Source organism: Nematolebias whitei, chromosome 14 (assembly GCF_014905685.2).
Source record: "Nematolebias whitei isolate Nwh7 chromosome 14, NemWhi1, whole genome shotgun sequence".
Lineage (NCBI taxonomy): Eukaryota > Metazoa > Chordata > Actinopteri > Cyprinodontiformes > Rivulidae > Nematolebias > Nematolebias whitei.
In genome coordinates, this window is record NC_056511.1 from 32,814,417 (window position 1) to 32,831,420 (window position 17,004).

The 17,004-nt window shown below is 37.7% G+C and overlaps 1 protein-coding gene across 1 annotated transcript; it reads left to right on the top strand.

Moving 5' to 3' along the window:
• Nucleotides 1-365: 365 nt before the first annotated feature.
• gabrb4 (gamma-aminobutyric acid type A receptor subunit beta4) lies at nt 366-15,862 on the top strand (the record flags this gene model as incomplete). The annotated part of the gene is made up of 6 exons (XM_037687470.1): nt 366-453; nt 8,077-8,214; nt 9,288-9,440; nt 12,916-13,172; nt 13,804-13,893; nt 14,736-15,862. Coding segments are annotated over 6 exons (1,080 nt in total), but the record flags the coding sequence as incomplete, so codon positions are not given.
• Nucleotides 15,863-17,004: the final 1,142 nt, after the last annotated feature.

The window sequence follows — 17,004 nt, forward strand, 5'->3', positions numbered from 1 at the left end:
GGTTTTGTCTCCTATGTGTGAAACAGTTTCTGTCGTTTGATATACATATGAACACCATTCTAAACACATGAATACTGGTCACCTCTTCGCTCCCTCTGTCATGGTTTCCCTCAGATTTAATGACCCCGATGACCTGGTAGACCGGGTGTCACACCCATTAATGTCTGGATTTTCAAATTACCATAAATAGAAACTTACCATGAACTGCTGGGACATGTTCATGTATTCAACAAACACCAATAAAACTATTAAAGTTGGGTACTTGGTACGCTGTGTGGTCACTGTGCAACAACCTGAAGTGTGATTTTCTTCTTAACTTTAACCATTATTGGTTTGAATGACTTTTTTTCTTCTTCTTTTTCGTTCTTAGAATAACAACCACGGCTGCCTGCATGATGGACTTACGGAGGTACCCCCTTGATGAACAGAACTGCACTCTGGAAATTGAAAGCTGTAAGTTCTGCCAGTCTTCCTGCTTGCAACCACCCTCTGGATTTTATGATGATTACCCCAAAGATGGATCAATGACAACACATAGCACTTTCTTCTTCTGATAACATTTGCTAAGCTTGGATCCTTCACTTCTGAAAGACTCATAATGACATATATTACAAGCACCCTTAGTCTCCATGTGCCCAGTAAGTAACGCAACAAATCAATCAGAAACAAGAAAGTAGAGATTACTTCTTAGTTAGGATCTATTTAGCATCCAACTGGGAATAATAATCAATTGGGAATTCTCTGGAAAACAAGAGCAAAAGTTGGTTTTAGGTATTTGAATTATTTAGCAATATTTAGGCCCAAGTACCAAAAGCAGCCCTTGACGTCCTTGTACAAAAAAATTACAATAAAAAAAATAAAAAACAGAACTTTAGTAATGACTTTTAAGGAAAGTTAATATCAAATCTGTACTGCAGTTCTACCATTTTTAATAAAAATTGAAGTTTTCACTAAAACAAACAAATAGCAAAGAAATATAGCCAATGGGTCAGGACTTTTTTTTTTTAAATAATGCCACGTGTTTTCTCACAGATGCAACGTAACAAATGCTAACAGCAGTATAGCTGTACAACAAACTGAATTTTGACGTATCATTGCAGCAATGCACTAAAAGGCAGACTACAATTTACAAAAATACAACCGTGAGCCTAATGTTGTCCTGTAAAACAACTTTTTCTGTGTATTTTTGCAGATGATGTGATGTTTGTAGGGGTGCACTGATTGCAGTTTTCTGACCGATCACCGATTTCTAAAAAGTCTGACCTGCCAATACCGATTTTGTTTTATAAGCGGCACTGTCAGGTGTTTTAAGGTCACAATGCACCTTCAATTTTCCAATTTTATTTGACTGAATAACATACCCTTGAACAATAGCTTAGAAACAATCCAAACTTGTTTTAACTGGCCATGAGGTAGTGCTCTGAAATATAAATGAAATTCAGACAATTGTTGTTAAAACTTAAAAAAAGTTGGTAAAATTAGTTTCTCGTGCAAGTATCGGCCGATTTCCCAAAATTAAGGAAATCGGGGCCGATGGTGCACCCTTAGATGTTTGTGATCAATTCAAGTAGTATATTGTGCTCATGCTTCAATTCAGTTAGTGGCCCTTTGAACCCATTAATTCAAAATGTCCTTTCAAAAAAAAAAAAAAAAAAACCTTCCCCACCTGTGCTATTGAAAGTGGTGAAAAGTATTTTATTTAGGCATTTCATATACAATTACTTATTTAGTTATTTATTTTAAATATAAAGAAACAAACTACTTTTTGCTCAGTTATTGGGTGTTGCTGGAGTTTTAGCAGTTTTACTGCCTGAGAAACAGAGTTGTTGCACATTCGGACACGATGGTAATTTCATGGTATTGTCTTCAGTATATTTTACTTAATATTCTACTGAAGTCTTCTTTTCTTGTAGCTTTTCATAAAAATAAACTTTGAAGGAAGGGTGTGAGACCCTGTTTCTGCCATTTTTACCACACGTTGCTATACCAAGAAGTGATTCAGCTGGTCAGGAAGCTTTCATTAGTGCTTCTGTAAAAAGTGCTGAGGATAGAAAGGGGGATTCTCATACGCTTCAGTCTCCTGAGGAAGTGCTTCCTTTGCTGAGCTTTCTTGGCCAGGTGTATGATGTAGAGAGTCTAGGAATGATCCTCAGCGATGTAGTTTCCCCAAAATTTTGTGCTGTTGAATCTCCACAGGGGATCCATTGAGGAGCAGGAGCTGATACTCAGCCTTTTTTTCTTTAAAACCCACAATCAGCTCTTTAGTTTTATTGACAAAGAGCGATAGACAGCAGCTCACCTCAGCTCTGAAAGATGTTTCATCATCATTACAGTTCAGACATCACTGCTGTGTCCTCAGGAAACTACATGAGTTAGTTTGTGCTGAAATGCAGTACAGTCATGTGTCAGCAGAGTAAACAGCAAAGGCCTGAGTACACATCCTTGAGAGGCCCCTTAGCTCAGTATGACGGAATATTTGCCGTTTTGTTAAGTTTGATTAAAGTGTTTTGATTTGAAAGATAAGGGAGTGTGAAAAATCAGAAAGCTTTGAAAATAATGAAGAGGAAGGCAGCAGGGCCTCGTGGCATACCAGTGGAGGTTTGGACATGTCTTGGAGAGATGGTAGTGAGGTTTCTGACTCACATATTCAATGGCATATTTGAGGGTGAGAAAATGTCTGAGGAAGGGAGATGAAGTGTGCTGGTACACATTTTTATGAACAATGGTGATGTACAGGATTGTAGCACCTACAGAGGAATTAAGTTGATGAGTCACACAATGAACCTAGACTTTGAAGAGAGGTGACAATTTGTGGTGGATCAAATTTATATACAAAGTAGTAAAAAAAAAAAAAAAAAAAACTATACTAATTTACTAAACAGAGTTGTAGCAACAACAGGGGAATTAAGTTGATGAGCCACATGCTGAAGATCTGGGAGAGAGTTGTGGAAACTGGAGTTAGGTGAGAGGTTTGTGAGCAGCAGTATGGTTTTGTGCCAAGAGAAAGCACCACAGACGCCATATTTGCTTTAAAGATGCTGATGGAGAAGTACAGAGAGGGTCAGAAAGATCTCCTTTGTGTCTTTGTGGATTTAAAAAAAAAGTATATAACAGCATGTCTAGAAAGGAACTGTGGTATTGCATGAGGAAATCTGGAGTGGCAGAAAAGTGTGTTAGGACAGCAGGACAGTGATGAGATGTGCTGTAGCAGTGACAGATAGCTTCAAGGTGAAGGTGGGAGTGCATCAAGGATCGGCTCTGAGCCCCTTCTTGTTTGCTCTGGTGATGGACCGACTAACAGATGAGATCAGGCATGGACTATGCATGGACTATGATGTTTGCAGATGACATTGTGATCTATGGTGAGAACAGGGAACAGGTGGAAGAGAACTTGGAGAGGTGGAGGTATGAACTTGAAAGAAGAGGAATGAAAGTCAGCCGTAGTAAGACAGAGTACATGTGTGAATGAGAGGGAGGCTGGTGGAACAGTGAGGCTACAAGGAGCAGAGGTCACAAAGGTGCAGGGCTTCAAATACTTGGGGTCCACTGTCTGGGAAAATGGGGAGTGTGGTAAAGAGGTGAAAAAGAGAGTCCAGGCAGGATGGAGTGGATGGAGAAAAGTTTCAGGAGTGATTTGTGACAAAAGAATGTCAGCAAAGGTCAAAGGAAAAGTTTACAAGACAGTGGTGAGACCAGCTATGTTGTATGGTCTGGAGACAGAGACATGAACAAAAAGACAGGAGAAAAAAACTGGAAGTGGCAGAAATTAAGATGTTGAGGTTCTCCTTAGGAGAGACAAGGATGGAAAAGATTAGGAATGAGATCATCAGAGGTACAGCACAGGTTGAACAACTGGGAGATAAAGTTAGAGAGGCCAGACTGAGATGGTTTGGACATGTCCACAGGAGGGACAGTGGGTATATTGGTAGAAGGATGTTAGAAATGCAGCTGCCAGGAAAAAGACAAAGAGGAGATTTATGGATGCAGTTAGAGAAGACATGGAGGTAGTTGGAGTGAGGACAGAAGAAGCAGAGGACAGAGTGAGATGAAGGATGACTCGCTGTGGAGACCAGTAAAGAGAGAATAGATGAAAGAAGAAGTTCTGTTTAATTAAAACATCTGGGTTCTGTTTCATGAATATCTGTAATAATAAATTTGTCTAAATTCAAAAAGGCTCATTCAAGTTGGACAATTCAAGATTTATGTTTTTATGGTGGACAAAAATATTATTGGCTTTTTTCAGCAATTTTATGTTTGAGTTCATAAATGTTAGATAAAGTCCCACTTAAAGCAATCTGAGCACTGAACTTATCTTTTCTAAGAAAGTGGGCAATATTAAAGACTGCTTTGAGAAATCGTATCATCGGATACGTTCAGACTGTTTGACAAACAGTTAAGTGTGAAAGAAACGTGCTTGTTGTGTAATTAGAAACAACATCTGCTTGATTATTTTCTCTGATCACGCCAATGATCACAGAGGCCTGCTCAATACATTTTGCGGTACTCGTTGTTCAGGGTAAAACTGCAGACTGTTCCCCTCAGGAACCAGAGTAAGCAATGAAATATGGACAGGCCACGAATTAAAAAGCTGCGAGAATATCTGCTGTTTATGCTCATGGAATGCCACGCACCACTGACTTGTGCGCATTAACCATCAGTTTGATGGATTGAGCAGGCAGTTGCTTCAATTTCGTGGACAATGTCACATTTTCTTACCCTACAACCTCACAGAGAGATTTAATGGTAATGAATCCTGGTCCCTTAGCAAGTTTAATGCTATCCAGGTCTGCATGTAGTGTAGCAGAATGTGAAATGTGGTAACACTTCCCGGACTGAGAAATGGCTCCGCAGTGAACGCATGCCAGCCTATAGCCATAAATCTACAGCTGTGGTCACTTTCAAATTGAACTGCCAGTGGAGGATGTGTGGAGGATGTGTGGCGGCGTCACAGCACATGACATGTTGATGAATATTCATGCTGGTTGTGGTACATGAGGGGATATAGCTTCAAGGGAGTTTGGGGAGTGCTGTGTGTGATTGTATGCTAGCAGACGTCAATCTTAGCAAGACATTTTTCAAAGACTGGGGTTGTGTTTCATGCTCGCCCTATGAGAAACTGTACCAGACTCTGTGTTTCTAAATTTTCTAATGAAAATATCAAGCTGTGGACGTACATCAGAGCGTCTTTCACTGCATGTTGGATTGACAACTTCCAAAAACGGTCCTTAAAGAGACAGCTCGGATGCTTTTGAAGTTTCTATTAGCATTCAGTACCTTACCTGTGGTAGACAACACCAGAATCTTTTCAGTTTCGGGAAGAAAAAAAAAAGAAGCTTTGACCGGATAGTCGAGCTAACAGCAAGTCATGGCGGTGCCAAGACTAATGAATCTTTGTTCAATCTTAAAACAACTCCAGTTGAAGGTTTCATAGTTGGCACATGCAAACATTATTTTCTAAACATCTACACCACTGTCGCTTTTGCATTAGTTAGAAGGTTATTTATTATGAGGTATCAATGAGAGTGTGAATGGTTGTTTGTCTCCATGAGTCTCTGTTATGGACTTGGAACTTGTCCAGTGTGTCCCCTGCCTCTTGCCCAATGACAGCTGGAGATAGGTGCCAGCTCTCTGCATCCCTGAACAAGATCAGGGAGTAAAAAACACGAATGCATGAATGTTCACATGGACCTACATGGTCTTTATTGTAAATAACCTTCTAATGTGAATTTGAAAACTTTCTGAAATAGTCTCCACACAAACCACTATAAATTTTTGAAATTTGTGTTGATTTAAGGCATCAGAAGTTCACTCATACCAGCCATGAGCTAGGCTATACAATCAAAACTTTGATCTATATCCCTAAACTGAAATTATTCTGGCTGCCATCTACTGCGGGTAAGATACTGACTGTTGATAACAACTCCATAGAAACCCCTCTTTTAAACATATCAACTTATTAAGAAGGACTTTAGCTTCATAAATAAAAAGGACTCAGAGACTGACAGCTGTGGACAACTTATTGAACATCTGACAAATACCTTTAAGAGTCCTACAGTACTGAAACTTAAACTTTCTTCATGGGTCAATTTGATGACAGTCTGCTATAATTAATACAACATTGTTTACATAAACACTCACATGTCCCATTATCTTCAAAGAAAAGCATGTTTTTATTATATTGGCAGACATTATGGCATCAAACACTTAAAAACTGACAGTAACTTGCTTATTCTTTTAACATAATGATGTTTCAATTTTGTTATCAACAACCTTGGCCTCCATTGTGTAAGTGTGTAAGTGTATTGGTGTCCTCCCTACTGTAATCTTCCAGTACCTGGCTGAGTACTTGCAGGAGATTATGCTACAAAACAGATCAAAATGATGAAGTGTGCCTGAACTTAGAATGAGCGTGTATTTCACAGTTAAAATTAAGCAGATATTTATGGGGTGCCGTTTGTAACGTTACACAGTCAAAAATTAACATCAATATTTTGGTTGATTTATTAGCCTTCTTAGGAAGAAAAAAGTTTTTTTTCTTCAAAGTCATATTTTCACAGTCATTCATACATTTATAAATGTCATAGTTCCAAACTAAATAGTTCATTAACAAGCTAAATATTTAGTTTACAAACTAAATACTTAACTTGCAAGTTAAATATTTAGTTAGCAAGTTAAATATTTAGTTCCACACTAAATATTTAGTTTACAAACTAAATGTTTATGTTCAAGCTAAATGTTTAATTTACAATCTAAATATTTAACTTTCAAATTAAATATATAGTTAGCAAATTAAATATTTATTTTGTAAATTAAATGTTTAGCTTTGAGAATAAATATTTAGGTTTGAGCTAAATATTTAGTTAGCAAATTAAATATTTATTTTGCAAATTAAATGTTCATTTTGGAAAATACATATTTAGGTCCGAGCTAAATATTTAGTTAGTAAATTAGATATTTATTGTGGAAATTAAATGTTTAGACTTGAAAATAAATATTTAGGTTTGAGCTAAATATTTAGTTAGCAAATTAAATATTTAGTTTGAGATTTTTTTTTAGCTTAGAAATTAAATGTTTAGTTTGGAAATTAAATGTTTAATTTGGAAATTAAATATTTAGCTTGGACTATAATTTTTTAATTTTGAAAATAAATATTTATCTTGGAAATGAAATATTTAATTTACACCTAAATATTTAGTTCACTAACTAAATATTTAACTTGCGAGTAAAAAAAAAGTTGGTAAATTAAACATTTATCTTGCACATGAATGTGTAGTTTGTAAATTAAATATTTTGTGTGGAGCTAAATATTTAACTTGCAAGTTAAGTATTTAGTTTGTAAATTAAATATTTAGCTTGTAAATTAAATATTTAGTTTGAAACTATGACATTTATAAATGTATGAATGACATGATGAAAATATGACTTTGAAAAAAAAAAAAACTAGTTTTATTTTTTTCTTATGAAAGGCTAAATACACCAAAATATTACTGTTAGGTATTTTCTGTTTGACCTTTATGGAAAATCATTTCACACAACACAGCGAGATGGGTTTTAGCGCTCAGAACATTTGCAAAGGGAGAGTCACTTTATGTCAGAGTGAACTCTGCCGTTTTGCTGGGTGAGTCTGGTATTTATTTAGATAAAAGTGGAACATGAAAACAGGTCAAGTTTACATGAACAAAATCTTATCAGGATGACGGTCGGAACATTCAGAAGATTGAGTCTGAACAGATAGTTTCTTGATAAACGTCCACTTGATGTAGAAGCAGAACTTTCCAGAACTTATACACAGCAATGATATAACGCTGAACCAAAATAAACCTTTTGTTCTGTACATGCAGAAACAGATATTAATATGAGATGGAAGCTTTTTTAAATGATAAAATAGAAAATCTCTAACAATTACTGTTAATTTTTGACTGTGTAACTTTACAAACGACACCCCATAGTATTGTTAAATTTGTCAAACAATCTCATGTTTTTATTCCTTCTCACGCAGCGGACATTAAGTAGAAACATGGTTTACGTTAATGGTGAAATTTTCCTCAATCTTCATTTGCTTTGACTTTGACACAGATGGGTATACCACGGACGACATTGTATTCTTCTGGCAAGGAGGAGACAGTGCTGTGACTGGGGTCGACAAGTTGGAGTTACCTCAGTTCTCCATCATGGAGCTCCACTTAGTGTCCAGGGAGGTCAGGTTTACCACAGGTAAGACTGCTTGGCATCTAAGTGTACATGAGGTCTACTTTTACTAAATTTGTTTCAACATACCATGGCCAATCAACAACTCTGAATGCTTTAGTAAGACATTGTTGTCACAGCGGACTGCGATGTATGGCTGTTCCGAGAGACAATCACCCTTAAACACAAACTTTGTATTACTTTATATTCTGTATTATCTTTCTTATTGCCTCATGCTGAAATGCCATGGATGACGATTGTCCTTTTGCTTGTGTACAGTGCACTAAAATACATTGACTCATGAACCACTGGCCAAGTTTTAATGGACTTTGTAGAAAGTAATAATTAAATGTACAACTGAATAACTTTTTGGGTCATTCCAACTCAAACACTGTAGCTAAGTGACATTAGCCAACCCCAAAATATCTGTAACTTGATCAGTTTTACAGACAAATGGATAGTATTTTTGCTTTACTGGCTAATTTTCTGTCTCGTTCCATACAGTAGAGCCTTTCTCTAATTTGTATTGCAAACTAAGCAATGAGTTTCCATACGCTAAACTTTTGATTACATTACTGATTAAAAACTCCAATCTTCACGAGGTTTTAATTAGCACATCCAACTGGCACAGACTTTCCAATGAATCACTAACTGTGTACACATTTCTTATTGTTTGAGTGCAAAGGCGTGAGCAGCAATTATCCTCTTGAAAATGCCCTTTTGGTAATGTTTAGAGGACAGAGAAAGTCCAACAGAAAAGCCGAGCAGCTCACTGTGACAATTCTCAGAGGGGATGCTGGAGTTGCCTGCTGAGATAGGAGGTTGCAGAAAAATGTGCCGTGTTTGCGACTTTCTGCCATGTTTAATTGGAATCGAACTTGTCCCTGGAAAGGAATCTATCGCTTCGGGGAAATTAAGTGCTCCATCCGAACAAATGGAGAAATGACTACCCCGTGTGTTGTCAAAGTGCAGACGTGGAAACTCTAGAGTGGTGCCAACGTTTTGCCCCTTCCGTCCATTTTTCTCTAAATTTGTTTTCCACTCTTGCCCTTGAGTTCTCTAAACTATTCTCCATCCTACTCCATCCTATCTCTGCACAGGCTCATATCCAAGGCTCTCGCTGAGTTTCAGGATTAAGAGAAACATTGGCTATTTCATCTTGCAGACGTATATGCCCTCCATCTTGATCACCATCCTCTCCTGGGTCTCCTTCTGGATCAATTATGATGCCTCTGCAGCTCGCGTGGCCCTGGGTAAGACACAACCACCGCTACATTATTACACTTCGAACTGTCCCCAGAAGAATTTTGTCATTATGGTAGAAATGAACATGCAACTGTCACACATTTTATTTTCTGCATGAATTTTCCCCATTTGCAGAAAATAATATCTCCACATGAAGCAAACACAACCTGCAGGTCGTTTATTTTAATTTGTGTCATGTCGTGTTGAAAATTTGGGGATTTTATTCTTCTATTTGATGTTACTACAAACTAAGCTAGTGCTTTAAAAGAAGATATGTTCTGATTCCTGTCCTGTGCACAGCAGAGTAATGTGTTGTGAGTGTGCGTTCACTAAAGCGGAGCATGCTCACTCAAGTCGGCTCAGTCTATGGCAAATTGTTCTACTAAGTAATTAAATCACACTCCTATTTCCATAGTCTGTTTTGTATCTTGTGAATGACATTTCTCCTGGTAACAGTAACATAATTACTAGTAAGAATTAAAATTAAAGACATCGACAGTCACATTTTTGCAGGTAGGAATGAAAATGTAGGATCTATAATTTCAGTTAAATGTCTAACATTCAAAATGTCTCATAGGGATAAAAAATCTGCTAAGTATTTTTTTTTTTGTTCTTGTTTTTATTTTCTGTTTTTATTTGGTGTTGTAATTAAATATGAACCATCTTGACCACTCCTAAAAAGCTTTTGGAATGTATTTTATCTGGTCAGAATTGTTTCAAATGCTCCCAGGAGCTTTACTTCTCGGGAAACATCAACCCATTGAAACCCTTTTTACGTGCATTTTTTTATCCCATATTTATTATATACAAAGTAACATAATACGTTCCTTTTGTGCTTTTTTTTTTTTTTTTTTACACGGAGAGAACGTGCAAACTCCACCCTGAATGGCCCCTGGATGGGATTTGATCCGGCAACCTTCTCATTGAGACGCAACAGCTCTATCAGCTACCCCATTAAAAAACCTTCTAATTTTTATTGTTTGGTCAGAACTTTTTCACATGCTCCCGTAACCTCACAGTAACTTTACTGATGGCTAGTGTTTTTTAGGTGGAAGATCGACAATAAGGAAAACCCATTATAAATTCATTTTTGATCCCCATTAATATAATTTCATAAAATTCTGCATTCCTCTCAGTAACATTTTTTTTTTAACCTTTATCCCTCCGCTTTCGATTTTTATATTACTTCTAGAATTTTTCAACTTTTGACAATATAAGAAGACATATTTTTGCTGCCTTGTTTTACAAAAGTATTAATTTTATTGTGTATGTAAATTCTTACCCTAACCTAATTCCAACATACCAAAACATTTTAAGCTGGAAAACATTGCAAAGAAAAAAAAAAAACATTAAACATATCCATTGAAGTTTAGAGGTTAACTATAAGGCTAGTCCGGTTCCTTGTTTTTTCTTTTCTTTCAGTTTGTCATGTCATAAATGGTGGAGAATTTACACCAACATTAAATAACAACATTGGTGTCGGACTGTATCGATACTACTGTGATAGGAGTGATACTTGAGTTTGTTTTGCTTTCAGTATGTTACTCCCACTCCAAGAGTGCAATGCTTTGCCGGAGTAGCCGGCACAAGGCAAGATAATAATTTAATTGATTCTGATGGCACATCAATTTCCGAATCGATACACACATGCTAACTTATAGCATCCTTAGTAAATTGCCTAAACACAGCGCAGTGCGTGTGACATCACGCTTTCTGAACATGTGGGTTGCTTCAGGGCTGTAGACATCACCCTGGAATCTGATTACAGTCCAGGGGCGATTCTAGAATCTGACTTGTAGGGGTGCTTAGCCCCCACTGCTGACAATAGTTTTTTTTTTTTTTTCATTAATTTACAGTTTAAACTAAATATGTCACATGTTGACATAAAACAAAAGTTCGGAATGAAAAGGAGTGGTTTGAAGAAAAAATCTTATATAGTCTACCTCTTTAAAGTTCTTGGCTTGAACAATGTGGTGATCATTGGCGTCAGACACATTCATGATGGGGGGGGCGCACACTGGTGCGGGTGGGGGGGGTGTCAGGGGGTCGTCACTCAGAAAATTTTAACTGTATTCCACCCTCTAAATCAGGGCTGTTCAACTAAACTGCTCAGGGGGGCACAGTTTCTGAAAGCCAGCAGCTCAGGGTCCCAGTTTATTGTTGGATGTAACTGGGACCCTGTGTACATAATTTCGCTCCACCACATGTACCACATGTGGTGCGAATGACAATAAAGAAACTCTGACTCTGACTCTGACTGACTCTGACTCAGCGGCCGGACATCCAGCGATTAAAGTCATTATGAAAATAAACAAAGTATTACAATGATCTGTTACCTTTAAAATTTGTTTATGTTGTTGCACTGAATCATAAGTGCAATAAACAGAACCCAAATCCAGAACCCAAAATAAATAAATAAATACATCTTAATTTTTCAGGGGTGCTGAGTTAAAATTTAGGGCTGCTTGAGCACCCCCAAAAACAGGCTAAAATCGCCACTGTTACAGTCACATTTAAATTGTAATGTGAAAGATCATTCATTAAAAAAATGGACCTGAACAAATAAATCAGAATTGAGCTTTAAGACCGGCAGTGTGAACGTAGCCTCACATTTATACACCCTTCACAATGCCAATGTACTATGGAATAGTGTATGTACGTAGACATACTCTTGTCCTGCCTTTAACTTCTGATGTGCTCACAATAATTTAATCAAACTTGATGCATCATCACTAGACGACGACCTAACCTCGGATAAGCGCAAGAAAATGGATAGATGGATGGATAGACGACATGTTGCATATACTTTTCATCATCGCAGTTTCAAGGTCAAGGTCACAAATTGAGGGCAAATTTGAAAACAAGGTCTTTGGTTTTCCGACCCATAACTTCTGATCCGCTCAAGATAACAATATAACTTCATACACATTTGTACCACTACTAGACAACGGGTGATGTGATATTTTCATCACCCCAGCTCTAAGGCCAAGATCACAAATCATGGTCAAATGTTATACAGGGTCTATGCTTGTCCCTGCCATTGATTGCTGTAAAGTAGTTATATGGATATAATATGCCATATGCTGTACTAATCTTATATTTGCTGTGTTCGAGAAACCTAAAGTAAGTCTGAAACTTTTACTCTATTTTCCCATTTATGATATAATTATTCTTCCCTAGAAAACAAACAAGTCTTACAATTATTCATTCAACCTTTATTTATACAGGTCAATCCCATTGAACCTCGGGGACTCATTTACAAGTGAGACCTGAAAACTAATTGAAATTTAATCTAATTATCATTAAAGCTCAGGAATACATTAACATACTTTTCAAATTTGAGTGAATTTAACCTTGCAAAGCAAACACTTCCACCCCTTTACTGTGCAAATAAGATGATTTATGACATCATTTACAGTAAATGTAAGTCAGAGGCTGTGAATGTTCTGCGTCTAAGTGAGATTACTTTGTGTCTTTGTTCAGGTGTGACAACGGTGCTTACCATGACCACGATTAACACCCACCTTCGGGAGACTCTCCCAAAGATTCCTTATGTGAAAGCCATCGACGTCTACCTCATGGGCTGTTTTGTGTTTGTGTTCCTGGCCCTGCTTGAATATGCCTTTGTAAATTACGTGTTCTTTGGCCGGGGCCCTGCGCAACAGAAGAAAATCAATGAGAGGCTGAACAAAGTCAACAACGAGCGTGGGAGATATGAGGAGAAGCGCCTGAGGGAACAGGTTTGTATCTTCCTTTCCTGACTTTGCTGTGATTGTCAGAGTTCAAGTAGAAAACATCTACCGTATGTTGTGCGCAGAAGATTTATGACCAATCATTTTCTCTAACGACACAAGCACCAGTCCCTGAAGTACTCCTCTACAGGCATACTGATGTCACCACAGCCTAATATGCATTCACCCACCATCATCCATTGCTTCTCCCTCAAGCACTGACTGCTTTTTATCAAGCATAGCCTTTTTTCATTGAGAAACCTATTCATGTAACTCTACAGTGGTGTAAACATTCTCACTTCATATTTAGACTGTTGTCTATGTTAATGCTGTAGGCTTTATTCACTCTCACTCAGCTACCATATATTTGAAGAAGTGTTTCAATCCTAAATCAAACAAAATAAATCATAATGCAAGCCAGGAGACATCAGCAGTTTCATAATCTGTCATCAGTGGCTAAAATGGTCAGACTGAATGAAGCCCCCCACTGTTTTTGTGTGTGTAAAGATGCTACACTTAATCAAAAGTTGTTCCAGTTAACTATGTCCTAATAACTGTATACTTTTGAGGAAAAAATGTGCTTTTCTGCCTGTATTGTAGTCGTTTTAATGTTCTTTTCATTTTTCTTTCACATTGCAAGGACTCCATTTCCGTGCCGTTTCAAACCAACACCTTCAGGTCATTTACACAGCGAAGAAATCTGTATCTCGAAGAACAACGAAAAGTTGGGGTACATGTATTTAGCAATCATATCAGCTGTAGGCCAGCCCTCACTTTAAAGTCAGATGATTCTTACTATTCAAATGACTTGTCCCTGTTTTTCTAGTGGAAAAATAATAATACATGTCTTTGTAAAGCAGCTAACTGTTTCTGTTGCATGCAAGAAGTTGCATTCCATATCATCCCTGCATTTTCTGCTTAAGCTGGACTATTTTTAAATTGATAGTTCAGTTGTTTTGAAGTGAGGTTCTGTGGAAAGTTTTTGACAGATACTGTCTTACCTGTTGTAGTGAGCTCTTTGAATGACGTCTTGGAGAAATAGTTATATTCTGACCAAACTGATGAGCTAAACCTTGAAAACTGAGGCCAAAGTGGATTGCTGCCAACTCATTGATCCTTAATAAGTATGTTGCTTTACAATCTTTTTATACTGCTGTCGATTTTGTATTACAGGTTTTAAATCTGTAATTATCTGCAAGCAGGACTATCATTATATTTCTGTCCAAATAATATATATTGTGAAAACAATAGCAGTTGCATAAGCCGTTTAAAAATTTTGAGATTGAAGTTGCTTTAAGAAGGTAGAGGTCCACTTTGGTCTTGGTCCCTTGAGTACTAGACACCAGTTGGCAATGTGGGAAAGCCATTTCTTCAAATTGTTGTTCAAAAGCTACCTAGTGCAAGTAAGATATCACTTGCCCCTAAATTTTTGACAAAATCTTACCTCCAAAGAATTGAACTATCTCTTTAAGGATGGGAGGGGGGTAGAATGATAATTTTAAGGGGTTTTGGGGCTGTCTCCTTGCATTTCAGCCCCCACTAACCCTCAGTGTCTCTCCTTCCTCCATTCAGGTGGATGCGTACGGAAACATCCTCCTCACCACGCTGGACATGAACAACGAGGTGATGCCTTCTGACGTAGGCAGCAGCGTCAGTGACTCTCGAAATTCTGTCATGTCCTTCGACAGCTCTGGGGTCCAGTTTAGGAAGCCCATGACACCCCGGGACGGCTACAGCCACCATTCGCTGGACCGGAGCGCCATGCGAAGCCGGGCCAACTGTCGGCTACGACGACGCTCCTCCAAGCTCAAGTTGAAAATCCCCAACCTGTCAGATGTTAGCACCATCGACAAGTGGTCCCGAGTCATTTTCCCCATCACCTTTGGATTTTTCAACCTAATCTACTGGTTGTACTATGTGAATTGATGTGCATCCCACTAGGAATCATGGGCCATATTTTGAGAGCACATTAAATTGGCTTTGATACAGTTCCAAAATATGTATACACATATACAAGTTGAACATATGTATATGCATATTTCTATATATTATATTTATATATCCATATGTGAAATCTGAAGGACCTTCTGCTGTACAAAGTATTACTAGGATGACTTGAATGTTTAAGAATACTTGTGCGAGAAGAATTTCAAGGCTCTGAGTTTCCTTTTTCCTCCTGAAACAAACAGAACAAACATGAGATCCCACAGGGGGGTTTTGAAACTAAAGACTGCATGATATTTTTGCTATAAAAACAAAACAGAAAAAAGAAAAAGGACAACAAGAGAAAAAAGTGAAAGCTCTTGGGAAAGAAAAGGTGTCTCAGAGTCCCATTGACTTTTTATTGATACTTATTGTACTCAGAAATCCTCTTCTGCAGCTCAAGAAATCAGTGGTGGATTGTCGGTTCAGGCATCAGCTGAATGAGGTCCTCCGCACCACCATAGACCCCATTCCCAGTCCCACCTTTGCAGACATCACCTACAGTCTTTCCCACCCCCACAATCAAATCCTCTGCCATCACCCATGGGATAACATGCACGGAAATCTCCGGTTCTGCTTTGTACAGCTACCTTGTTTGGATTACGTGTTGTTACTCGGGTTTTTGTAGGTGATAATGTTCTTATCTGGCATCAGCTCTGGCCTTATGGTCCCCAACTAAGGGCCGTATGGATACGATGTTTGACCGCTGCATTCCCACCCAGAGTCAACGCAAACTTGTATTCTTTCTCATCTTACTTTTAGAAACATGTTCTGAGGGAGGGAGTGGGGTGGGGCTGGGAGGGGTGGTTGGGATAATTTTTTTTCATTATGGTTATAAACAAGTACTGATTAATGTAGATATGATTTTGTCTTGAAAAATACTGTGATTTCAGAGTGTCCAGACATGTTCTAGTGCTAGGCATGATGAGATAAGAGTCAATGGTATGCATTGCTGATTTTGATAGTTTGGGGGGGAAATAGAAAGAGAAAAAATACATATTATGTACATTTTATCATTCAGTAATCTCATGAAAGTATACTTGTGCTGTTTCTTTCCTCCCTAATGATTAATTCTATTTAGACGCAGAGTTCATTGACGTCCAATCCTGCTTTTGTGTTTGCCAAACAGAAATACGGGGGTTGCTTTTGTTGCTTGTTCAAAATTATTCCTCAGTGAAGCTGTGAAAAAAATGTACCCCCCCCCCCCCCCCCGCCGCCAAAAAAGTACCAGCCACAATTTGACCAGTTCTCATTCAGAAGACAGATTTTTCTTTGCTTGTTTGTTCAGCAGTTAATTTGTGTCAGAGTCTATGGCAGGAAGATTTGTTCGGGACAGTGTTGGACTATCCGATAAAAAAAATCTCAACGTTTCCAACTCAGAGTCAATGACTTTGCAAAGCCAGTGATTCTTGTGTAAAAAGACGTCAGAGAAATGCCACGAACTGAATGAAACAATTCATATTCCATAATTTTGTCCCTAAATTAACACAGACCTCATTTTCGTGGAAGTTTCGTATGTCGAAAACAAAATGACTTTTCAACGAGAGTCTATTTCAGCCATTTGATTTTTGCTGAATCAGATTTTATGTTTAGAGTTAAAAATTTGTTTAGGTTAGCATTAGCATTAAGAGACATTTAAGTGATTATGATGGTAAAGATGGGACAAACATTTTTTTTCAATGTAGCCTGAACTTCACCTAGAAACACAATGAAACAAATTCTCTAGGGATGTCGATTACTGTTACCAAAAGGAGCCAAATTTTAAAAACTTTGTCAGAGCCACGGGCAACTTACAGCTGATACGTTAACTCGAGTCAGCCACCTGATAAATAAATAAATAAATAAATAAATAAATAAA